General features: G+C 45.4%; 1 protein-coding gene across 1 annotated transcript; it reads left to right on the top strand.

Annotated features, from left to right (window-relative positions):
* The first annotated feature begins 4,514 nt into the window (after window positions 1-4,514).
* LOC144123838 (uncharacterized) lies at window positions 4,515-5,309 on the top strand. Its single transcript, XM_077656576.1, has one exon. The coding sequence runs from the start codon at window positions 4,515-4,517 to the stop codon at window positions 5,307-5,309; it is 795 nt and encodes a 264-aa protein (XP_077512702.1).
* Window positions 5,310-25,882: the final 20,573 nt, after the last annotated feature.

The following is a 25,882-nucleotide window of genomic DNA, read 5'->3' as shown; positions in this document are numbered from 1 at the left end:
ATTATAAATATTAATGAGAGGGTGCCAGCTACCGTAGTTAAGCTCAATAAGAGGTACAAGCTGATGGTGGTGCAGTCCTATGCGCTTACAACTAGCCATGATGACCAGATCATTGAAAGCGGTGAAAGGAGGTGGAACCGGTAATGAAAAATTAAAATCACACTACCTTGTACTGATTGGCGAATGCGAAGGTGGGAATGTAGCAGGCTGGCGACGAAGCGGTAGGATACTATGCTATAAATTTTAGAATTAACAGGGGAGTGTTATAAGTAGAGTTCGCAGGCAGAAATAATTTAGAGATCATGAATACCCTTCTTCCCTAAACGAGAGAACAGACAGTGGACCTGGAAGAGCCCCAGTGGTGAGACAAAGTATGAAGTAGGCTTCGTATCATGCGCTCACCCTCGCATTGTGCACGATGTGGAGGGCGCCTGAAAGGGGCGGTGCAGCGACCATATAATGGTAAGGTTTCGAATTAGCTTGGACTTCAAGAGGGAACGGAAGAAGCCAGAGAAGAGAAGTCCATTCACGAGTTAGTGGTAAGAGGGAAAATAGAGGAATTCAGCATATAGCTGCAGAACAGATATTACGCTTTAACTGAGGAGTTGATCTGAATGTTCATACAATGAACGATAATCTGACAGCTATCATTACGTAGTGCGCAGTAGAAGTAGGTGGTAGCGCAGTTCTATTGGATACGGACAAGCTATCTCAGAAGACGAAAGATCTGATTAAGTAACGTCAAAGCATAAGGGAGTCTAGAGCTAGAGACAAAATAGAACTGACAGAGCTATCGAAGTTAAAAAATAAGAGCGAGGTAGCCGACATAAGGAAGTTTAATATGGAGAGAATCGAGCATGCTCTAAAGAAAGGAGGTAGCCTAAAAGCGGTGAAGAGGAAACTAGGCATAGGTAAAAATCAGATGTATGCGTTAAGAGACAAGCGGGGCAATTTAATTAGCGATATGGATAAGATGGTTAAATTGAAATTTGAAATTTGAAATTTAATCCACAACAAAAAGATGCTGCGAGGAGGACAGGAGAAAAGCTGTGTGAACAGCTTGAAAAGCCCTGACCCCCCAACACACGGGGTAGGACAGAAGCGTGCAGCAAGAGAACACAGTCGGATATGGCAACATCGTTGAAAACGTTAGTATAAAACAGGCAAGAAGAACTAGAAAATCATATCACAGCATTATACAAACAATAAACGCAATTCTTTTGGTGATATATCTGATATGTCAGTGTTGGCATCCTTTATCAAGTGATTCAGAAGTGTAGGCAATTTAAATTTTATCATTTGATTTCCATAATTGGTTCTGCATTTTGGAACATACCACATCTCAGGATGGCGCACATTATAAGCAGAAATGTTTTTCTCTAGCCTTGCTAGGCTAGTAATGGCATCATTATTTTTTATTAAACTGAGTTTATATAAGCGGCAGAGTCTGTGATCGTTCATCGATGGAACTTGTATTATGTGGTACTTCTTGAATAGGCCTGCTGTGTGAAAGCGATATGGAACTTTACAGGCGAGGCGTAAAGCCCTTTTTTGCAAGACGGTAAGTTTGCTAATGCTTCCAGCTGTTGTTGTTGCCCATACAGAAAACGCGTAATTTAATAAAGAGGAAAATAAAGAGTTATATATGAGCATGTTAACAGGTATGGGAAAATTGTAGCAGTAACGGCGCATAACGCCAGCTGTCCTAGATAGCTTACCAACGATATAGTTTACGTGATCATCCCATGTCATGTTTTCTGAGAAATACACGCCCAGTGATTTAAAGCTCGTTACCACTTCAATTTCAGTGTTATTTAAAAAAATAGAAGGTCGCTGGACATGTGTCTGTCGGGGGTGAAATAGAATAGCCTTCGTTTTATTAATGTTTAGCTTTAGGCAGTTAATTTGAGCCCAGGCATTAATCTCGGACAACGTTCTATTCGCTCGGATACCTAGATCAACACACGATTTGCCTGAAAAGAATAAACTTGTGTCGTCAGCATAGATTATATAATGTGCCGTTTCATCAACGCGAACTATCTCGTTAATATAAAGAATGAAAAGAAATGGTCCCAGGATGCTTCCCTGTGGGACACCTGTTTTGATTGACTTTGATATGGAGTGTTTTCTATCAATGACGACAAACTGAGTACGGTATTGTAAGTAAGACGCAATTAATTGATGCGAAATGCCTCTTATGCCATAGTGATCGAGTTTTTGAAGGAGAATTTCATGATTAATGAGGTCAAAGGCTTTGGAGAAGTCCAGAAGCAGCCCAAGTACCATATTTTTACATTCAAAGTTTTCGAGAATGAACTCCTTTTGGGCCAGCAGTGCGAGTTCCGTAGATTTGTTCCTGCGGAAGCCAAACTGAGCAGATGTTATGAAGTTGTAGCGTTCAGTGAAAGAGGTCAAGCGTTTCAGAATTATTTTCTCTAAACCTTTGGAGAATACAGGTAAAACGGATATGGGGCGGTAGTTTGAAATGTCATTTCAATTTCTTTTCTTAAACACAACTGTCACTTTTGCTCGCTGCATTTTTTGAGGAAAGCATCCTGTGGACAAACACATATTAAAAATGTGGGTAAGACAAGGTGCTAATACATCAATGGCAAATTTTACAGGCTTCACTTGAATATCGTCCGCATCAGCAGCTCTACTATTGCTTAGGGTTAAAAATGTCGCTACAAGCTCACTATTAGCGACTGGGTCTAGAAATATAGTTGGATTACTTTGCTCCTTCATATATCTTAAATCAGGGTTTCTACTGGTTGCACCACCGATTGATAAAAAGAAGTCATTGAATGCGTCAGCTAACTTAGTGCCTTGAAGTTCTATCCCATCTTTTACGATTGTGGTTACCGCTTCTGAATCATTACCAAATACAGTGTTTAGTGCCTTCCAAACGTTGTTTGTGCGTCCTTGTGTTGCTTCGAACAGGTTAGAGTAATATTGCTCTTTTGCATTACGAAGATGTTTTGTGATTAAATTCCTGTACTTCTTAAACACTTTGAGGGCTTCAAGGGACTTACTCTCTATAAATGCCTTAAACAACTGGTCCCGTTTTCTAATAAGCTTAAGGCACTCTTTATCCACCCAAGGCTTCCTACTTTTCTTACAAATTCTAAACGTCTTGATAGGAAAACACGCAAGGTATACCGTAGAGAACTTTCTCATAAATAACTCATACGCTAAGTTAGGATCGCTCACTGCGAACACATCGTTCCAGTTTTCACTGCTTAAGCAGTCTCTAAAAGCGGAGAGCGTATCAGGAGTAATGCGCCTGTATGAAAATTCTGAGCGCATTCGTGTAGGCGTGTTAACGACTTGACTGACAAACATAAATATAGGCAAGTGGTCGCTGATATCATAAATCAAAGTGCCAGCTCTAACAAGGGAAGGATCAATATTGGTGACAAACAGATCTAAAAGTGTAGTTGATTGCGCAGTTATTCGTGTAGGAGACGTTATAAAGTTTTGACAGGAGTAAGAGCTTAATAATGATTCTAGTTCTAATTTAACCCTGCTATTCTGTAACATGTCAATGTTCAGATCACCACCTAAAATTAATGTATATTTTCTTTCACTGACAAATTCTAAGAAAGAGTCTAAAAAAGGCAAGAACAGATGAACGTCATTTGAAGGCGGGCGATAACAAACACAAAAAACATAAGTACCACATCTAATAGCAAGCGTTTCGTAAAAAGGAGTGATACAGCTGAATTCTGACATTAGTTCAGAATCCATCGAGTTAGAGATTAGCATTGCTACGCCACCACCCCTTTTGCCTGAGCGGTTCATGTAATAAGATTTATACGTCGGAGGTGTAAACACATCCTCTTCCGAGGCAAACTATGTTTCTGAAAACATGACATTAAAGCGTATTTGCGCTTCGCCGAAAAAATAGTCAAGTGCATCCTGCTTATTTCTACCAGACACAACTAAGACACTTCTGAAAACTAGTATCGCAAAAGTATTTAAGGTTTGCAACGTCTACGTGCGCAGTCGAAGGATCAAGCATGATCGGAGCAAAAACAAAGATAAACGGAAGGCTTTTCCAGGTTGAACTATGTTACAGCTTATCAAGGTCAGCCACGCAACGAACGATTCAGGCACGAAGGACGATTCAGGCACGAACGCATCGGCCTGACGCTCATCCTACTTTTCGTATTACAGCTGGCCCGGCTGTCTGGATCACCGTCGCGGCTTCCCGGTTCGCCAACACGTGCCAACGATTGCCAACGCAACTTGCTGGCTTTTACTAACTTCGTCACACCGGGCCCAGTGGTTACTGCGTCGGCGCATGTGCGCATACTCCAGCTCTTCGACTGTGGCGCACTGATGCAGCGGGGCGTATAAAAGCTGAACTCCTGACCCTGGACGAAACATTGCTGAGGACGATTCAGGCACGAACGCATCGGCCTGACGCTCATCCTACTTTTCGTATTACAGGTCTGTAATACTCTTTACTTGTACATACATTTTGTAGTCTGTGCCTGGGTCGTCCTAAAGCAATGAGTGATGATGAAGGGTCCGGTACCGCGTCTAACACGAAAGAAAAGAGAGAAAAGCTATTCGACAAGGCTCCAACTACTGTGAAAGAAGTTGGAAGTTTTCTTGTGAAGCTTAACAGCAAGTTGGAAGCCTTGGGAAGTAACCTGAACCATGAGCTTGGCACCCTGCGGGGATCAGTCGAATTTATGAATGAAAGTTTTGAAGAATTTAAGAAAGAACTGGCCGAGGCTCGTCGGGAGATAAGCGAGCTTAAGGAAGAGCAGAAGTATCTAAAGCATGAAAACAGTGAACTTTCTAAACAGCTGCAGCGTACTAGAGCAGAGCTAACTGAACTTCAGCAGTACAGTCGCAGAAATAACCTTGAGTTAAAAGGCATCCCTACTACTGACAGCGAGTCACTGACAGGCATTGCCTCCGCTCTTGCCACGAAGGTGGGAGCGGAAATAACGGTGAACGATATTGACCTCGTGCATCGAGTGCCAACAAAAGACAGGAACAAATCGAATATCATCGTTAAGTTCAGGTCAAGTGATGCCCGTGATAAACTGCTCGAATCGGCAAAAAAAACTCGGTTAATCACATCGGACCTTGGCATTTCTGGATCAACATCCGTGTTCGTAAACGAACATCTTTGCCCAGAGTATAAAGTGTTGCTTGCTAGGGCTATAGCGGCGAAGAAACTTCACAACTGGAAGTATGCATGGGTATCTCGTGGCCGGATCTTGGCGCGAAAAGCAGACAACTCGGACGTGATCCGAATTTCTACAGAGGCCGACCTCGGCCTTATAGTCTAGTTCATTCAGAATGCTGACTGTACGAACCACTCATAAATTTCTCACGTTAAATGAATCACGCACCATACTGCATTGCAATGTAAGGAGCATAGCTAGAAATTTTGACGGCCTTTGTACGTTTCTAGCAGAGCACAGCTTTCTTTACGATGTTATAGCCATTACAGAAACCTGGCTGATGCCCGGTGAAAGCTATAACATTCCCAAATTATGTATTTCTGTCCCGTCCCCGCATTTCGAACAATCGAGGAGGAGGGGTAGGTTTGTACATTAAAAAGACCCTTGTACACTGCGACTATCCGTATCTTAACGCAACCGTCAGTAGCAGTTCGGAATTTCTATTTGTTGAACTTGAGGGTGTCATGGTTGGTGTTGTTTATAGAGCCCCCCACGCAGATCGTAGTAAGTTTGTGAATGATCTTGAATCTGTTTTATACACGTAACCGATAAGAACAAAAAAGCAATCATCGTCGGCGATACTAATATTGATACTTTAGGTGCCAACCACAGCGAATACACTGACCTGTTATTTTCATATGGATTTACGAATCTTATCTCTACTCCGACCCGAATCGCAGGTTCCAGCTCGACATGCCTCGACCATGTGATATGCAATTTCGTGCCACCTAGTTATTTGGCTGGGGCATATGATACAGCAGTGGCAGATCACTTCGCGATTGCCTTCTTATACCGCGTAGACGATAGAGATTGCCGTAGAACTTCTGACAGCACATGCGAGCTTAGGAAGAAAATTGACTATCAAAAATGCGCACTCAGGCTCTCTGAACTGAGCTTTGCAGACCTCGCCGATATGAATGCCAATGAACACTGCTGCAGCCTTGTCGATAGAATCAAAGTTGTGATAAATGATTGTAGTTTTACGCAGAAAAAAACGTACTATACACATCCAGTGTGCCCTTGGATGACAGCAGCTGTGTTAAATATGATAAAAACGCGCGACCACTGGCACACCAAAATGAAACAAAACAGAGGGAACGCATATTATAGTGCTCAGTATAAGATTCATAGAAATAAAGCTGTTGCTACCATGCGTGCACAGAAGAAGCTATATTTTAGTAACCAAATAAACGCATGCGCCGGCAATTCTAAGAAACTCTGGGCTACAGTGAAATCGATAATTCAGCCTACTCCATCAAACCGAATACTTCCTGACCTGGCCCTTTCCCCAGATAAACACCTGCTATCAGATCAGTTTAACGATCATTTCTGCTCAGTGGGTGCTGATTTACGTTTAAGTATGGGTCTCACAGACGAACCTTCTCTGCCTGAGTATCTTGAAAAGACCTTCGGTTTTATAGAAATAAGCAGTGACGAAGTAATGAGTGCACTTAATTCAATGGATGCTACTAAGGCCACGGGTCTCGATGGTATTCCGGTTTCCATAATTAAAAACAACAATGGCGTCCTAGCTGCCACCTTAGCATCTTTATTTAATAAAGCGTTTCTGTCCGGCATCTATCCTGATATTTTGAAGCTCGCCAAGGTAGTCCCTATCTACAAAAGTGGGAATCCTAATGAACTCGGAAACTATAGGCCGATCTCAATCCTTAGCTGTATCAACACTCTGTTTGAAAAACTATTGGCTAAAAGAATTACGCAATCCCTGACTAAAAATGCAATTCTGTCAACGTCCCAACATGGTTTCAGAAATTTAGATCGACCACCACGGCTGTGCTTTCTATAACTGACTCAATCAATGAAGCACTCAATAATAGCAATATTTCTGTTGGTGTATTCCTGGATATTAAGAAGGCATTCGACACTGTGGATCTCGATATTTTATGCAAGAAACTAGAACGATATGGGTTCAGAGGTGTATCACTCGATTTCTTTAGAAGCTATTTAACTGGGCGACGGCAGTGTGTTATTATTGACGAACACGCGTCAAGTTCGCGTTCTATTTCCGTAGGTTTTCCGCAGGGCTCAGTACTGGGGCCTATACTTTTTACACTTTATATAAACAACTTACCCGATTGCCTAATAAATACCCGTGCCATTATGTACGCCGACGACACCTCATTGTTGGTGACCGCTAATTCCGTTGAAACAGCCAAGCATACTTTAAACTCAGAACTTCAGAGAGTCAATAAATGGTTTTTAACAGACTCACTTTGAACATAGGCAAGACTAAATATATTATATTTGCATCCCCTTATAAAAAATACAAGAATACCTGCTCCGCAATAACGATAGGAGATAAAGAAATTGAAGAAGTTAAGACTATTCAGTACTTGGGTGTAACCTTAGACGCTGCATTAAACTGGAAACCGCATATCGAAAAATTGCGTAGCAAACTATCTTATGCATCTTTCGTTCTGGCCAAAGCTCGGCGACATTTCGAAATACACACACTAAAAACAATATACTTTAGCTTCTTTCAGTCCCAATTAACTTACTGTATAGAATCATGGGGGTTCACTTACATCACTTACATTGAACCTGTTTTACGCCTGCAGAAGCGGGCACTGAGAATAATGACTTGCACAACACCATATACGCCTTCTCGCCCTTTGTTTTTTAGACTCCAAATAATGCCGGCATTGCAGCTTCGAGATTTTCGCGTTGCACTACTCGTACTAAGAGTCCTCTCCGGCACCTCCCCCTTTCCTTTGAACACATTCCATAGAGCCCCAACTAACAGCCGTTCAGCAGCACAGGGAAGATTTCTGGTTCCTACATCTCGCAATAACTATGGCCAGCGCCGCTTCGAGTATCAAGGGGTAAAAACTTGGAATAAAATCCCCTGTGCAGTCTTTGCAACGTCCAATCCTTATATTTCACTAAAGACCTTTTTTCTGTCACAAATAATTACCTGATTTACAATGCAAATCGCTTAGTGATTGTCTTTTATTATTCTCTGTAGTGTCTATGTTGGGTTTGCCATTCATATGTCATTGAATAATCACTTCTAAGGCAACTGCGTTTATTTTGTATAAAAAATGCTGTTCCTGTCTTCATATGTTTTTCTGTCATGAGCCCTCTTGTATTTCTGTAATTTGAACCATCTTGCTTGTACGCTTTGCATTTTTCCAGGATTCTTATGTGTATTATTTTTGCATGCAGTAGAAATCATTTGTCCTCACTAATCTCTTTGCTTTTATTGCATGGATCCATAACTAGCCTTTGGCTAAGGATCCAGACAGTGATGGTATGTACTGTATTGAAGAAATGATAATAAAAAGAATTGAATTGAATTGAATGACAACGGCGCCATCACCTTCTCTCTTCCTCACTAGACTCTTGCCATTGCAGTGCCATGAAAATCGGTAGTCGTTGTCCTCTGCCCATTCCTTAGCGCGACGGAGCAGCTCTCTGTTTTGGTGTGTCATGTTTTCAGTGATGGAGACTCCAGATGAACCAATTCTGAGGGCTTTACGCTTTTCCAGCCATTTATCTCGGGTTGACTGCTGGGCAAACCTAACAAGAATTCCAGGCGTTTTGTTTGGTTTGGAAGGAAGCCTGTGAATAGCGCCAATGTCATTTGCCGTCAGCTCTGGCAGGTTAACAGTCTTAGCCACAGCATTCAACTTGCACAACAAGTCCTCATTTGGCGTAGCTTGGATGCCATGAACTTCTACGTTCAATTTCCTGCTACGAAATTCCAAATCATTGACAGTTGCTTTCAGTTGGTGAACGTCACTTGAAGTACATACAGCCTCTAATTTGTCTACACGTCTGTTCAAGTTACTAATGTCTTTCTCTTGTTTAACTTGTCGATTCAGGATATCGTCGTACTTCTGGGACAATAACTCGATGGAGTCCTTAATTTCCCCAGCCTGAGCAGGCAATCCTGCTAGAGCATCAAGCCTTCGAGTTATATCTGCCAGGCAAACAGTTAGCTCAGAGTCCATGTTCCCTTTGTCCCCACTTTTGGTTTTAGATGGACGGCATGCCACGCATCGCCATGCTCTGCGGCCGCTCTCTCCTTTGGTCTTAAATGTTGACTCCGACCAGCCAGAACAACTACCAATATGATAGGAGGACTCACATTCGCTGCACATCAGGAATTGGCCGTGATCTGGCAGAGACTCATTGCAGGACTCGCAAGTGTCTGCCATGACTCGTGGACCAGAAGCTCGAGGTATCACACAGTACAGCAAAGATATATAGAGCACATACCACTGAGCAAAGCACGGAACACGGTGGCAACGGCGGTAGCAGTAACGCAGCGTTAAGCAACGAGTAAGTGAATTTTACCAACCTGGATAAGCAAAAAATAGCAGATAAGCCAAGCGTCCTTTCGCCACCGCCGCCGCCGCCCGTGTGTCCAGCTGTAATTCCGGCACAGGAAACGCGACAACACTTGGTGGGCGGATCACGGGGTGGATGACGTCAATCAGGGCACAGTGTTGCAGCCAGGGCAGCAGTTGCAGGGGATGTCTGGATAAGCAAAAAATAGCAGATAAGCCAAGCGTCCTTTCGCCACCGCCGCCGCCGCCCGTGTGTCCAGCTGTGTCCAGAGTTCTACACAAATCTATACAGTAGCCAATATAATCAGAACATTAATGAGAGAGACAGTAGCGAACAGCAACGCATCATCCCGTCAGTAACGAAAGAGGAAGTAAAGAAAGGCTTAAGAACAATGCAAAGGGAAAAATCAGCTGATGAGGTTCAGGTGAAGGCAGATTGTGCTAGAAAAACTGGCCAACTTGTGTACTGAATGGCTTATGACTTCGACCGTGCCAGAAGCCTGAAAGAACGCTAACATTATTTTAATTCGTATGTAAGGGGCGCAAAGGACCTAAAAATTACAGGCCGATCAGCTCACTGTCTGTTGCCTACAAAGTATTTACTAAAGTAGTCACTAACGTAGTCAGGGCAACCTTACACTTCAATAAACCAAATTATCAGCCAGGCTTTCGTAAAGGGTACCCCAGAGTAGATTATATTCACACTATCAATCAGGTGATAGAGAAATGCGCAGAATATAACCAAATCCTCTATATAGCCTTTATTGATTACGAGAAAGCATTTGATACAGTCGAAACCTCGGCAGTCAAGCAGACATTGAGGACTCAGAATGTAAAAAAGCCTTAGGCGAAAATATTGGAAGATATTTACAACGACTGCGCAGCTAGCATAGTACTCCATAATGACAGCAATAAATTTCCAATAAAGAAGGGCGTCAGGAAGGGTGACAAAATGTCGCCAATGCTATTCACCGCCAGTTTCCAAGAAGTATTTAGAGGCCTGAATTGGGAACAATTAGGAATAATAGTTAAAGGTGAACATGCTAATAATCTGCAAATTGCTGATGACATTGCCTTCCTGACCCACTAAGGAGATGACTTAGAAAGCATGATCATTGAGTTAGGAAGACGAAGACGTTGTTCGACCTACTGTCGCCTAAGCTCTGGTTCTTTACCTAATTTTGCTTAATTTGCCTAGTTTTATTTGAATACTCGAGGACGGCTGCATCTTCAAGGCGGTACTGTTCCCACGGGAAGAGAACGGCTGCTCCTTCGCCGGCATGTCTAGAGGGACCACGCCAATCTAAGGAGGCTGGCTCGGAAGAGGCGGCCATGGCTTCCCAGGCCGTGGAGCGACCAGATTATGGAGACAACCACCCGTCCAGTGAGACCTCATCGCTCAGTGGGGATGAGTCAAAGATCGTGGACGGTGATGAGTCAGCGGCCGATATGGCTGAGGCGGACAACGAGGGCTTCAACTTGGTGAGTTCTCGCAAGCAACGAACGGTCGTGTTCCCGGTAGTGGTTGAGCCCACAGAGGAAGGGGTTGATTTAAGAGAGAGGAATCCCATCTTGCTTTTCGCGGCCATTCTATCACTGCTGGGATCAGCTCAGATTCGTAGTCGGTAAGGGGATCTAAACCAGCTTCTGCGGCCAAGCGTGTGTCCCCGTCAGAATCTTTTCTCGATGTTGTGAGTGCGTTGCGCGAAACAAGGAGCTCAAAAAACAAGGTGTGTCTGACTTCCTTCATGTTTTGTTTGGGTGCTTGCGTTCACATGATCCAGCGATGCCACCTGGCAACCTGAAGAACTTCCTACAGCTGGTGCTTTCTTTGGAGTCCCTAATTACCACCTTCGCAGCGAACTTCATTTCGATCTAATATGGATGGTGTTCAGTCTCATGGATCTAATTTCCACCGAAAGTGCTGTTTATATTGTTACGTGGTCCAGGCGGGAACGACGCGAGAACGCCCGGGCACAGCACACAGGTCAAGAGCGCAGGGCGGCCCGCACAGAGCACCAGGCACAGAGCACAGTATCCCAGAGCACGCGCGCCTCCAAGAGTCTTCATTCATCTCTTCTCCTATTCGTTTCATGGCCCCCGGTCGCAAAAAAAAACACCGAAACACCGTCTCGGTGGAAATTAGGGCGGGGCAAGGGATTGCGACACGTAGGGCTTGAGGCGAGAGACGTGGACAACGTCACTCTGAGATGCACCGGAGGTGGTCTCCGGAAAGGCCGGGGCAATCTCGTAGGTGACGGCGGTGACCTGGCGGAGCACACGGTATGGGCCAACATAGCGGGACATTAGTTTTTCGCAAAGCCCGAAACGGCGTGAGGGCGACCAAAGCAAGACGAGGGCTCCAGGGGAAAAAGTTACCATGCGGTGGCAACGGTCGTAGTAGTCCTGCTGTGAGGCCTGCGAGGCTTGTAGGCGGGAGTGAGCCAGCTGGCGGGCGTGGTCGGCGCGGGCAATAGCGGCGTGGGCATATTCAGAAGGCGGGGAAGGAGATGTCGGAAGCACCGTGTCCAAAGGTAATTGGGGTTCACCACAGTACAACAGATAGAACGGGGAGTAACCGTCAGTGTCATGACGAGAAGAATTGTAGGCGAAGGTCACGTATGGAAGGGCAATGTCCCAGTCCCGATGGTCCGGGGAAACGTACATTGCGAGCATATCCGTGAGAGTGCGGTTGAGGCGCTCTGTAAGACCGTTGGTTTGGGGATGATAGGCGGTGGTCAGGTGATGTTTTGTTGAGCAGGAACGGAGAATGTCGTCGACAATTTTAGAGAGAAAGCAACGGCCGCGGTCGGTGAGAAGTTGGCGGGGTGCACCATGACGGAGGCTGAGGTCGTAGAGGAGAAAATCGGCCACGTCGGTAGCAGTACTGGTGGGGAGGACCCGCGTGATGGCATGGCGAGTAGCATAATCTATCGCAACGGCAATCCATTTGTTTCCGGAGGTGGACTCCGGAAACGGGCCCAAAAGGTCCAAGCCAACACGATAGAATGGTTCAGGGGGCACATCAACAGGCTGGAGCAAACCCGCGGAGAGCGTGGCGGGACGTTTCCGGCGCTGGCACTGGTCGCAGGCACGAACATAGCGGCGGACGGACTGGTAGAGACGGGGCCAAAAGAAGCGACGACGCACGCGGGCGTAAGTACGCGAGACACCCAGATGTCCAGCAGTGGGGAGGTCATGGACCTCGTGGAGGACGTCGTTGCGCAGATGCTTCGGCACAACGAGTAGTAGGGCTGGGCCGGTGGAGTTCAGGCTTCTGCGGTAGAGTGTGTCATGATGAAGTACAAACCGGCGCAGCTAGGGCAGGGTCAGATGGAGAGGATCTGACGCGGGAAATAATAGAGCGGAGCTCGATATCTCGTCGCTGCTCATCGCGAAGGTGAGTAAGAGCAGAGAGCGAGAAGAGGTCAGCGGCGGAGTCACTGCCAGAATGATCAGAAGAGTCAACAAGGTATCGGGAGAGGCAATCAGCATCAGTGTGTTGCCTACCGGACTTATATACCACGGTATAGTCGTAGTCTTGGAGGTGTAAAGCCCAGCGACCTAGGCGGCCAGTAGGATCTTTCAGTGATGAGAGCCAGCGGAGCGCATGGTGGTCAGTGACAACGTAAAAGGGCGGCCGTACAAATATGGGCGGAATTTCCCAACCGCCCAGACAAGGGCTAAGCACTCACGTTCGGTAATTGAGTAACTGCGCTCAGGGGCAGAGAGGAGGCGGCTGGCGTAGGCGATGACACGGTGCTGTTCGGATTGCGTCTGAGAGAGAATAGCGGCGATGCCATAGCCACTGGCGTCTGTGCGGACTTCAGTGGGAGCTCTCACATCGATGTGGGCCAGAACTGGCGTGGTAGTAAGCTTCAATATCAAGGTGGAAAATGCGTGTGCTTGGTCGGGTCCCCAGATGAAGGTGGCGTCCTTTTTCAGGAGGTCGGTGAGGGGGCGGGCGATGTCTCTGCGTGGTGTGCGCAACGTAAAATCTGCACCTCCACCAAAGATGTTACGTGGTCCAGGCGGGAACGACGCGAGAACGCCCGGGCACAGCACACAGGTCAAGAGCACAGGGCGGCCCGCACAGAGCACCAGGCACAGAGCACAGAATCCCAGAGCACGCGCGCCTCCGAGAGTCTTCATTCATCTCTTCTTCTATCCCTTGCAATATTGCAATGAAATTGCGCTGGGATTTTAAGTCGGTTAGCTGAACTAAAACTATATTTGAAAGAGACTTGTGTTCCAGTATTGGCCGTTTCGAAACCTGCCCTGCCAATCGGGAGTTGTTTGTCTGAATATGTCACCCATAAAAACTTCAGCATAAAGTCATTTCCTGCAGGAAGTGCCGCGCTTTAGATAAGAAGGAAAATTCCACAAGTTTCTCTAAGCGTTAACGACGTTTGCACGGATGACATTGAGATAGCGGCTGTGAGACTACAGCTCGGCTTTCGAACCCTTTCTATTGCATCCGTGTACGTGTCCTCGCGGAAGAAGGTAGCGTTGGATTTGTTTATACAGCAGCTCTTCGACCGCTGCCCAGCTTTCTCTTCGTCCGCTGCCCAGCTTCTCGAATCATCTGCGGTGATTTCAACGCCCATCATGCCGTGTGAGATGAGAGGAACACGAATTCGCGTGGACGGAAACTTGTAGGCTTTATTGACAGTTTGGACCTTTGTGTTGCCAATCACGGGAACCCCACTTTCTTCCGGCCTGCAGCCCCCGCGACCGCTATAGAACTGACCTTGCATTCTCCTGACGTCCGCGTGAGGTGGTCAACGGCGCCTGACCGCATGGGACGTGATCACTATTCGATGTTTGTGTTTGCTGTCGGCTTTGGTATGCGTGGTACTAAAATCAGCAATGTGGACTACTGGGACAAGTACAGAGAGCACCTAGAACGTGTTTCTGGTGATGTTATTGAGAAAACGATTTCTAGTAAGCTGGCAGCTACTACGGCGGTCCAGTTACCTGATCATTTTCTGGCCCCGGATTTAAAACTCGGGAACCTTTGCGCAGCGAGAAGGGCGGAGCGCCACCTCATGCGGAAGAAGGAAGGACGACAGGGACTTGAAGGCGACATTCAATAGGCTGAATTCTGCCATTCGAAGCACACGACCAAGTTCTAGAGGTCGCAATGTGCCTCATTCTACGCTAGTTTCACTGTTCTTACCGATGTCGAGAATATGGCGAGTTATTGGCAGCCTTGCTGGAGAATCTCGCCCTTCGAAGCCTTTTAAGCTCTTGCAATACGCAAGGAAAAACCTATTGCGTGTTTTGGAGAGGAATCTGCAGACGCACTTGTAGGTGCAAATTCTGGAATAGATATATATACACCACCTGCTTCCTCCAGGTCTATCATGGACGTCCCGTTCACACTTCGTGAGATTCAGACTGCGCTCAGTGGCCTGTGGCGCGGGTGCGCTCCAGGTTCCGACCGCATCACCAACAAGTGCTGCATAATCTGCCCCTGGAACTCAGGAAGGAGCTCCTAAACTTCATCAATCGAGTTTGGGAGACTGGCGATGTTCCTCCGTCATGGAAGGTGGCACATATAGTTCACGTATTGAAGCATGACGGACCTTACCTTGTATCGCCCTGTGTCATTGACCTCCTGTGCAGTTAAGTTGAAGAAGCTGGTATGTGTCCGCTTATCGTGATGGCTTGAGGATAACAAGGCACTGCCAACATGTATGACAGTATTCCGCCGAGGTCATAGTGCCCAAGATAGCGTCTTAGATTTCCTGAGTCACATTGAACACCAGAGAGCGTTAGGCCTTTCCACCGTAGCCATTTTTCTTGACGTTGAAAAGCTTATGACAAGCTGCTTCAGAGCTCCATTTTGAACTGTTTGCAAGGCATGGGCACACAGGGCCAAATTTTAAAATTCGTTTACAAGTTTATAAGTGATCGTGCGGTATGTGTACGGTTGGGGAGTACCTTAAGCACCGAAAGGGTTCTATCACGAGGTGTGCCTCAAGGAAGTGTTCTTTCCCCAACGCTTTTTAACGTCAGTGTTTTTCTCAGTGTTGTAGTCTAATGTTGTTGCGTTCCCCAACAATGTTTCTAAGAGACCCGAATCCAGTAAGCTGCCAAGGTCTGTTGCGTGCTAGTCGGTCGTTCGACCTCCAGCAAAAAATGTCCATGTTCCTGAGCGACCGGATCACAGTCAGACTCGACGGCAAGGGCGACTGTCATATGCACAAGTGACAACAAAACCAGCTACTGCGGCCAAGAGTGTGTCCCTGACGGCATCTTTTGTCCATGTTGTAAGTGAGTGCGTTGAGCAAAATAAGGAGGTCTAACATCAAGGTGTGTCTGACCTTCTTCGTGTTTTGTTTGGGGCCCTGCGTTCAAATTTTCCAGTGATGCCGCCTGGTAACCTGAAGAACTTCTTACAGCTGGTGCTTTCTTTTGAGTACCTAATTACCACCTTTGCAGCGAACCTCCTTTCGATCTAATAAGGATGGTGTTCAATGTCATGCATCTAATATCCACTGAAAAGTACCGTTTATATTGCAATGGAACTGCGCTGGGATTTTAAATCGGTTAGCTGAACTAAAGCTATTCTTGAAAGAGACTTGTGTTCCAGTATTGGCCCTGTCGAAACCTGGCCTGGCAAGCGTGAGGTGTTTGACTGGATATGTCGCCCATAAAAACTGCAGCATAAAGTCATTTCCTCCAGGAAGTGCCGTGCTTTACATATTAAGGGAAATTCCACATGTTTCTCTGAGCGTTACCAATCTTTGCACGGATGGCATTGAGGTAGCGGTTGTGAGAATACAGCTCGGCTTTCGGACCCTTTCTATTGCATCCGTGTACGTGTCTCCGCGGCAGAAGATAGCACTGAATTTGTTTCTACAGGAGCTCTGCGTCCACTTCCCAGCTCCTGGAGTCATCTGCGGTTATTTCAACGCCCGTCATGCCGTCTGGGGTGAGAGGAATACGGATTTCCGTGGACGCAAACCCGTGGGCGTTGACAGTTTGGACCTTCGTGTTGCCAATGACGGAAGCCCCACTTTCTTCCGGCCTCCACCCAAGCAGCAGAGGTAATCTGCCCAGTATGGCAACAGGATGGTTCCATCCTGGTCCTTTGTAGGGCCGGCCTTTGCATTGTATGGATTGAATGTGTGCTCAGCTGGTGACTGCGGGGGTGGAATATGTGCTGTTTTAAGTGAGTGCGCGAGTATTGGGGCAGATCCGATAGGTTTTAGGTCATTATTAACATAGAAGTGACGCTACGGTGGAGCAATTGCATGCAGAATAAGCAAGGATAATCCCGCTTGTAGCATTGAACACCACAACTCAGCTCAACTTGGACAGGAAGAGCAGAAGGGCGGGTCTAAAATATAACATGCAGTAAAGCAAAGTAATTTTCAAGAGTCTAGCAAGGAAACAGCAGTTCACAATTGGCAGCGAGGTGCTGTAAGTGGTAAAGAAATGTCTACTTGGGGCAGGTAGTGACAGTTGCGCTGGATCATGAGAGGGAAATAACTAGAATTATAAGAATGGGGTGGAGCCTATATGGCAGGTTCTCCGAGATCATGAATGGCAGTTTACCAATATCTGTCAAAAGCAAAGTATACAACAGTTGTATCTTACCAGCACTCACTTACGGGGCAGAAACATGGAGGCTGACGAAAATGTTTCAGCTCAAGTTAAGAACAACGCAGTGAGTTATGGAAAGAAAATGATAGGTGTAACGTTAAGAGACCGGCAATGGGCAGAGTGGGTGCGGGGAAAAATGCGGGTTAATGACATCCTAGTCGAAATCAAGAGAAGAAATGGGCTTAGGTACGGCATGTATATTTAAGACAAGATAACTGCTTATCCTTAAGGGTAACGGAGTGCATTCCAAGAGGAAGAGGAGGCAAGCGTAGCCTGGTGTAGCAGAATACTAGGCGGGCGGAGGAGATTAACAGGCTTGCGGCTATTCGTCAGGCGCAGCTGTCGAAGGACATTATTGGTTGGAGAGATATTGAAGGCGCCCTTGCCCTGCAGTGGGCATAGTAAGACTGTTGATGATGATGAGTATTATCGCTGTCGTCTGCTTTTCGTCAACAAATATTTTCCGCAGGGATGTTGAGATTCTTAAGTGATTCTTGGCTAAAGCGAAAAATTCCTAAATTCTTTGCGTGTTTCAAAGCTGCGCACATTCGCAGTTCTTGAACGCCCCAGCTGAAAACAAGTGCGTTGTTTTTTTTTTGAGCTCATTAATCTCAAGCGTTTTCATAGCAGTCATACGGGCAATTACACATCATTAACAATAGCGTGCGTATTGACTGAATGAGTTACTCAGTGCGACCTAACTAAATGCAGTCTATACTTTATATCAAATTACTCTAACCACAGGTTCATATGGTAGCGTATAAGTGGGCAACTCTCTGACTTGCCGATGCATGTGCCACAATGCATTTTTATATACTTTCTTAGCAGAAAAAAGTAGGATCAGTGCGGGTTTTCCATTGCACCATTTCTCGTTCAGGAAGGGCAGTATCCGTGATACTTTTCATCATAGTCATCATCATCATCATCATCAGCCTTACTACACCCACTGCAGGGCAAAGGCCTCTCCCATGTCTCTCCAATTAACCCTATCCTTTGCCAGCTGCATCCACCCTTTGCCTGCAAACTTCTTAATCTCATCCGCCCATCTAACCTTCTGCCGCCCCCTGCTACGCTTACTTTCTCTTGGAACCCACTCCGTTACCCTTAAAGACCAGCGGTTATCTTGCCTTCGCATCACATGTCCTGCCCAAGCCCATTTCTTTCTCTTGATTTCGACTAGGATGTCATTAACCCGTGTTTGTTCCCTCACCCACTCTGCCCGCTTCCGATCTCTTAACGTTACACCTATCATTTTTCTTTCCATGGCTCCCTGCGTTGTCCTTAACTTAAGCTGAACTCTTTTCGTTAGCCTCCACGTTTCTGCCCCGTAGGTGAGTACCGGTAAGATTATGCTGTTGTACACTTTCCTCTTGAGGGAAATTGGTAAACTGCCACTCATGATCTGCGAGAATTTGCCATATGCGCTCCACCCCATTTTTATTCTTCTAGTTATCTCCCTCTCATGATCCGGATCAGCTGTCACTACCTGCCCTAAGTAGACATATTCCGGCACAATTTCTAGGCTCTCGCTGCCAATTGTGAACTGTTGTTCCCTTGCTAGACTGTTGAACATTACCTTGGTTTTCTGCATGTTAATTTTAGACCCATCGATCTGCTCTGCCTGTCTAACTCGTTGATCATGATTTGCAGTTCACCTCCTGAGTGACTCAGCAAGGCAATGTCATCAGCAAATCTCAGATTATTTAGGTATTCTCCATTTATTCTTATTCCCAACTGTTCCCAATTCAGGCCTCGAAATACCTCCTGCAAACATACGGTGAACAGCATTGGCGATATCGTGTCTCCTTGCCTGACGCCCTTCCTTATTGGAATTTTATTGCTGACTTTATGGAGGACTATAGTAGCTGTGCAGTTGCTATATATATCTTCCAGTATTTTGACATAAGGCTCTTCTACTCCCTGATTACGCAATGCCTGTATGACTGCTGAGGTTTCCACTGAGTCGAATGCTTTCTCGTAATCAATGAAAGCTATATATAGAGGTTGGTTATATTCTGCACATTTCTCTATCACCTGATTGATAGTGTGAATATGATCTATTGTGGAATATCCTTTACGAAAGCCTGCCTGATCATTTGGTTGATTAAAGTCTAACGGTGCCCTGACTCTATTAGCGATTACCGTAGTAAATACTTTGTAGGCAACGGATAGTAAGCTGATCGGCCTGTAATTTTTTAAGTCCTTGGCGTCTCCCTTCTTATGAATTAAGATAATGTTTGCATTCTTCCAAGCTTCTGGTACAGTCGAGGTCATAAGGCATTGCGTATACAGGGTGGATAGTTTTTCTAGCACGATGTCCCCTCCATCCTTCAACAGATCTGCTGTTACCTGATCCTCCCCAGCTGCTTTTCCCCTTTTCATTGCTTCTAAGGCTTTCTTTACTTCATCTTTCGTTACTGGCGGGATGACGCATTGCTGTGCACTGCTGTCTTTCTCATTGGCGCTCTGATTACATTGGCTACTGTACAGCTCTGTGTAGAACTCTTCGGCTACGTTAACTATCTTATCCATATTGCTAATGACATTGCCCTGCTTGTCTCTTAATGCATACATCTGGTTTTTACCTATGCCTAGTTTCCTCTTCACTGTTTTTAGGCTACCTCCGTTCTTTATAGCATGCTCGATTCTCTCCATATTAAACTTCCTTATGTCGGCTACCTTGCGCTTATTTATTAACTTTGATAGCTCCGTTAGTTCTATTCTATCGGTAGTGTTAGATGCCTTCATGTTTTGGCGCTTCTTAATCAGATCTTTCGTCACCTGAGATAGCTTCCCGGTATCTTTTCGAACTGTCCTACCGCCTACTTCTACTGCGCACTCCGTAATTATTGATGTCAGGTTATCGTGCATTGAATGAACATCAAGATCATCTTCCTCAGTTAAAGCCGAGTACCTGTTTTGCAGCGCTATCCTAAACTCCTGTGCTTTCCCTCTTACGGCTAACTCGTTAATGGTCTTCTTCTTCGCTAGCTTCTTCCGTTCCCTCTTCAAGTCTAAGCTAATTCTAGACCTTACCATTCTATGGTCGCTGCAACGCACCCTTGCGAGGACGGCCACATCCTGAATGATGCCAGGTTTAGCGCATAGTATGAAGTCGATTTCATTTTTAATCTCACCATTGGGGCTCTTCCAGGTCCACTTCCTGTTTTCTCGTTTGCGGAAGAAGGTATTCATGATCCGTAAATTATTTCTATCCGCGAATTCGACTAATAACTCTCCCCTGCTATTTCTAGAGCCTATCCCATAGTCCCCTACCGCGTGGTCGTCAGCCTGCTTCATCATAGTACCTGAAAGCAAATGAACATAATATATATGCACCTCTCATAGATAGGTGTCTTCCTGACTCTTATCCAAATCCATGCTAGAAGATGGCATGCCTGCGCTTGAGGCTGTCAGAATGAAATGGTCCAGTTTAATTGTCGCTTCGTTGTAGCACAAAAGTTCAATGAGAAATTTCCGCTGGGCGGAGTGTTCTTGCTCCAAAAACCTTCATTTCTTGCAATCCCAACGTTGATTTAGCAAATAACCTAGGCTGCACATGTGTTGCGTTGCAACGGCTTTCATTTATTTCGAACACAATGGTCTTTATTTGCTCAACTGGGGAACAGGCACAGTCCGTGGGAATAGGTGTTGCGTAGCCCACAAACCTCACAACAATCGATGCGAAATCTAAATATCCTGCCGCTTTTCGTAGTCTTTTTCCAGTAATGTGCCAACTACCTGAACTAAAATGAAGTAAACCACGCTGATAAAATAATTACGACTAGTCTGTATTAAACAAGAAAAGAAAAAAACGAATTTCAGTATTTGAAGAAGACGCGTCACCGAGTCCAATATAAGGAATTTAGTGATAGACATGCATTTAGTCAGCTGGATGCGGGTTTCGGGTATCGATGCAATGTTGAGTACTCAGTTTGATTGACAACATTGGTCATATTTATTTTTTAATTTTCTTTTTACCCCCACATACTGAAGTCAGAAGAAGTGAGTCGAAGCAACAAAAAGTACTGAATATCAGCAAAAATGATGCCAATTTAAAATCATGTGGTTAGAAAAGTCTTGTGAAGAAAGCCAAGTCGATGATACACGCTATCAAGGCATGAAGGTGGTTCCAATCTGTGTTTGCCCTGGAAAGGAAAGCGAATACATGTGAGTTTATTTTGACTCTCAATTGCTGGTCGCTCCTAGAACAGATCTGTGATCAGAGCTGAAAAGTAGAATGAAGATGAAACTAGCTGTAGCGGTACGTAGAATACGTCGCAACAGGAGCTCCGGTAAATAAATATTCGAACTATTGTGGTACTGCGGTAGAGTTGCAAGCTGCGCTAGTTGGTAAAAATTATTGGCAGAAAAAGAGGTGATGCAATTTCTTTGGGACACAAACTGTTACTGCAACGTATTTTGGATTATTGCTGAACTAGTTCCCATAAGTTTTTCTTAAGGTCACTGTCAGCATTTCACAATCTTTTATAATAAAATTTAGTTTTTCGGCTGACGGTGCTCTAAGCCCTTTTTTACCTGTGTATAACAGGCATTACCGCATTACAGCAAGTGCTACAATTCATCGTGGCCGTGCGAGAACAGTTAGAATGGAGCGGGCCGAACAGTTAAAGACTGCTGGTCTTCATAGTACGCCATTCCATAGTCTTCCAAAAAGTTCCAGAAAGGAAGAGTATCAGGTGCGGAAACACGATCTCGCCAATACTGTTCACCGCCTGTTTAGAGCAGATATTCATATTCTTATATTGGGAACAGTTCAGACCATGAGTAATGGAGAATACGTAAGTTATCTCCGATTCGCTGAAGGCATTGCCTTGCTAAGTCACTAAGGATATGAGCTGCAAAACATGATCAATGAGTTAGACAGGCAGATCAGAAGTTAACATGCAGAAAAAAAACAATGTACAACAGTCTCGCAAGACACCAACAGTTTAAATTTGTTAGCGAGGCACAAGAAGTGATAAGGGAATGCGTATACTTATAGCAGCTAGTGTGCACGGATCTAGACGACAAGACTGAAATAGACTAAATAGTTAACTAGAAGAATAGGAATAAGAAGAATAAGAATAGTGATGTGCATTTGGTCGGTTCTCTCAGATCATGAAGGGCTGTTTACCAACATCCCTCAGGAGGACAGTGTAGCCATATATTCTCTATCCTACCGGTACTCACTTATAGGGCAGAAGCATTAAGACTAACGAAAAGGGTTCAGCATAAGTTAAGGGCAACGCAGCGAGTTATCTAAATGAAAATGGTAGGTTTAACGTTAATGAACAGAAATAGAGCTGAGTGGGCGAGGGAAGAAACGCAGGTTAATAACATCCAAATGGAAATCGAGAGGAAGAAATGGGCTTGGGCAGGGCATGTAATGCGAATGCAAGATAACCGCTGTTCCTTAAATGTAACGGAGTGGATTCCAAGAAAAGAAAAGCGTAGCAGGTGGCGGAAGAATGTTAGTTGGGCAGAGGAGATTAAGAAGTTCGCAGGCATAAGGTGGCTGCAGCTGGCAGGAGCATATGGTTCATTGGAGAGGTATGGGAAAGGCATTTGTGTTGCGGTGGGCGTTGTCAGGCTGCTGCTGCTGATCGTGATGAATGCTGGGAAAGGTTATTTTTATTGATGGCTCCATACCGAATACGCACTGTCTGAATTGAAGCAAACGTACAGATTTCAAGAGGTAACTGCGAGCGCAAAATGGACATAGGTAAACACACACGATACGTACAGAGTACTCTGTGCATGTCTCGTGTGTTTCTTTGTTGTGTCCCGTCTTCTTCGCGCAAGTACGGACCATTCCAAAGATGAACCAACTTGCCCAAGCAAGCGTATTACTTGAGCTGACTAATGACGCACAGACTATATCAATCGAAAAGTGTTCGAGAAATCTTGCTGTCTTATATTTAGTAACGTTAAGCTCCATTAGCCGCTTATCACTCTAGGAAGAGATGCTGTGTTGGCCAGGCTGAGCGCAGCATTATGAGCAGGGGATTTGATCATGTGGCATAAAATAATTTGTCTATGGGGTATACGACACCACTCATATTTTATCGCCATGAAAGCACAAGTCAAATTCCGCTTGATAAAATTCTGCTCTGAATAACATTAGCGCTTCCTGAAATTTCGTATAAAGCGAGGCAAACACGCCGGTAATGGTGAGAAATGAAAAAAAGGAGACTGGATTTTTCCAGCAAAAATCATCTATGCATGCGCATATCCTAGGAACGCTGGTTCTACTGGTAAAAAATGCAGTTAAGCCGGAAAGAAGAGCGACACGCCCCCTTTCAAGAAGGCTGGAGCGAGCGCCGCCCTAGCAACTAACAGCGCGGACGGTTCATAATGCATTCCATATGCCGTCTGCAAGTACGGAACGGGGAAAAGTATAAAGCCGCATACGACAAAAAGAGAATAGAACTCTGGTTTCCATGGCTACTGGCCAGACGGACGGCGCAATACCTGGAGGCGTGCGAGCAACGGGCAAAAGCTCGCTCTTATAGTTGCGCTCGGGGCCCTCCCCAGCCACGAGGGCGATATATGTTCCCTGCTACTTAGAACGGAAGCCACGTGACGCACCCTGCAGGGGTAAACTGATTCGCCGGATTTCCTCTGTTCACATGCTTCCAGCCGCACGTGCCATCGTTTCACATGCTCTCACTCGCATCGGTTTAGTATCTATTTCCGTCTTTTCCTGCGCTGGCGTTATGTTCAGCCCTTATAACTTTCCATCACTGCTGGTAAGGCGAATGTTCCATTGTGTAACCGGCCTTTGCCAGCGTTTCGAGCAGTTAACTAATGCCGCGAGTTGGGCTAGTTGGTTAAAGTTCTTGTTTGTTACGGAAACCAGCGCTAAAATGTGGGATCATGGAAAGAGGCGACAAATGCAGTGTTCTACTGGTAACTGAAGACGATTATAGGTGAAAGAACTCATATACTTGACCCGCAAGTCCATGCGAAACGGAGGCGTTCCCGAGTGCAGCGCTCTGTTTGTCACCTCTTTGCTTTGTCCTTCGTTTCAGCGCTGGCTTTCTTGCCAAAGAAGAGTCTTGTATTAGCGTTGGATTGCTGATAAAGTGATGTGTCGGCCTGTACCCATTTATTCTCTGTTGGAATGCCATCGCCCGAATCCTAAAGTATTTACTTCTAGAGAAAAACACACACACCTACACACACACACACACACACACACACACACACACACACACACACACACACACACACACACACACACACACACACACACACACACACACACACACACACACACACACACACACACACACACACACACACACACACACACACACACACACACACACACACACACACACACACACACACACACACACACACACACACACACACACACACACACACACACACACACACACACACACACACACACACACACACACACACACACGCACACACGCACACACGCACACACACACACACACGCGCGCGCACGCACGCACGCACGCGCACACACACACACGCACGCACACACACACACGCACACACACACACACACGCACACACACACACACACACACGCACACACACACGCACACACACACACACACGCACACACGCACGCACACGCACGCACGCACGCACACGCAAGCACACACGCACGCACGCACACGCATGCACACACACACGCGCGCGCGCGCGAGCGCACGCACGCACGCAAACTAGAGAAGTTGGGAAACGGAAACGCTTCATTTGCGTAAGCCTTTAATATCAGTTGACGTCACGGCCAGAAGCTGGACTTCATGAAGACCACAGTGCAAGCGCAGGGCACGTTTAAAGGGCAGAGATAAGATTACGAAACAGGAAAAAAAGAAAAAGGAAAAGGAGAAGATGTATAGGCTGAGTTTTTGGAGTTTTCTAGTGAAAATAAAATACAGAAAATAAAAATGGAACTAGGCAATGGAGGAAGCGTGGTTGGCATTGACAAAACTGCGGTGTCGGCCTGGAAGGCCGCCCAAGAAGTGAGTCAAGACTGAAAATGACATGACGAATGACGTTTTATTCATGGTGGGGTGAATTTTTACAGAAAACAATCACTTGAGAGTCTAACCTACTAACGAAGTACAGATGAACATAAACAAGGCCAAATCCACTCCAATTAGAACAAACCGAAACTGAACCCCAAGTCACAGCATACTCCCTCCCTTCGGGGAAAAACAAACATTGGTGAAAATGTTGAAGTGGAATAGACTTTGAATACAAAGTTATACAAACACGAATACAACATGAACAACTATATGATCATCAAAATCAGCTTACTCTTATGTAAGCCCTGAATCGGAAAAACTTTTCGACTTCATCCCAAAACAACAATGAACGAACGCTTCAGACTTCATAAAAAACAATGAACATTTAACATTTGTTACACAGAACAAGGAATATTTAAGACCGCGTCACAAAAAAAAACACTGAATATACTCATCCCAAATATATTTTCTCCCTTTTTTCTTAGAAATAATGAGGGGTCTTAAAAGCATGCCAAGCTTAAATGCTCAATTATGCTCATCAAATGCCTGTAGGGCAGCGTCACTGAAGGCTACTTGTAACGTCAGACACTGGAACACACCTGATATCTTTAAGGTTTGGATGAATTGTCTAATTCCTGAGCCTCCCCAGGGAGTCTGTTGATGGGCATCCCCATTAGCAGTGAATCTTTCATCCAAATAAAATGACATGTTATAAAATGCTCCTTCTTGCTGTTTT

Source organism: Amblyomma americanum, chromosome 3, assembly GCF_052857255.1.
Source record: "Amblyomma americanum isolate KBUSLIRL-KWMA chromosome 3, ASM5285725v1, whole genome shotgun sequence".
NCBI lineage: Eukaryota > Metazoa > Arthropoda > Arachnida > Ixodida > Ixodidae > Amblyomma > Amblyomma americanum.
The sequence above is the reverse complement of the archived record's forward strand: the minus strand, read 5'-3'. Positions and strand labels throughout refer to the sequence as shown.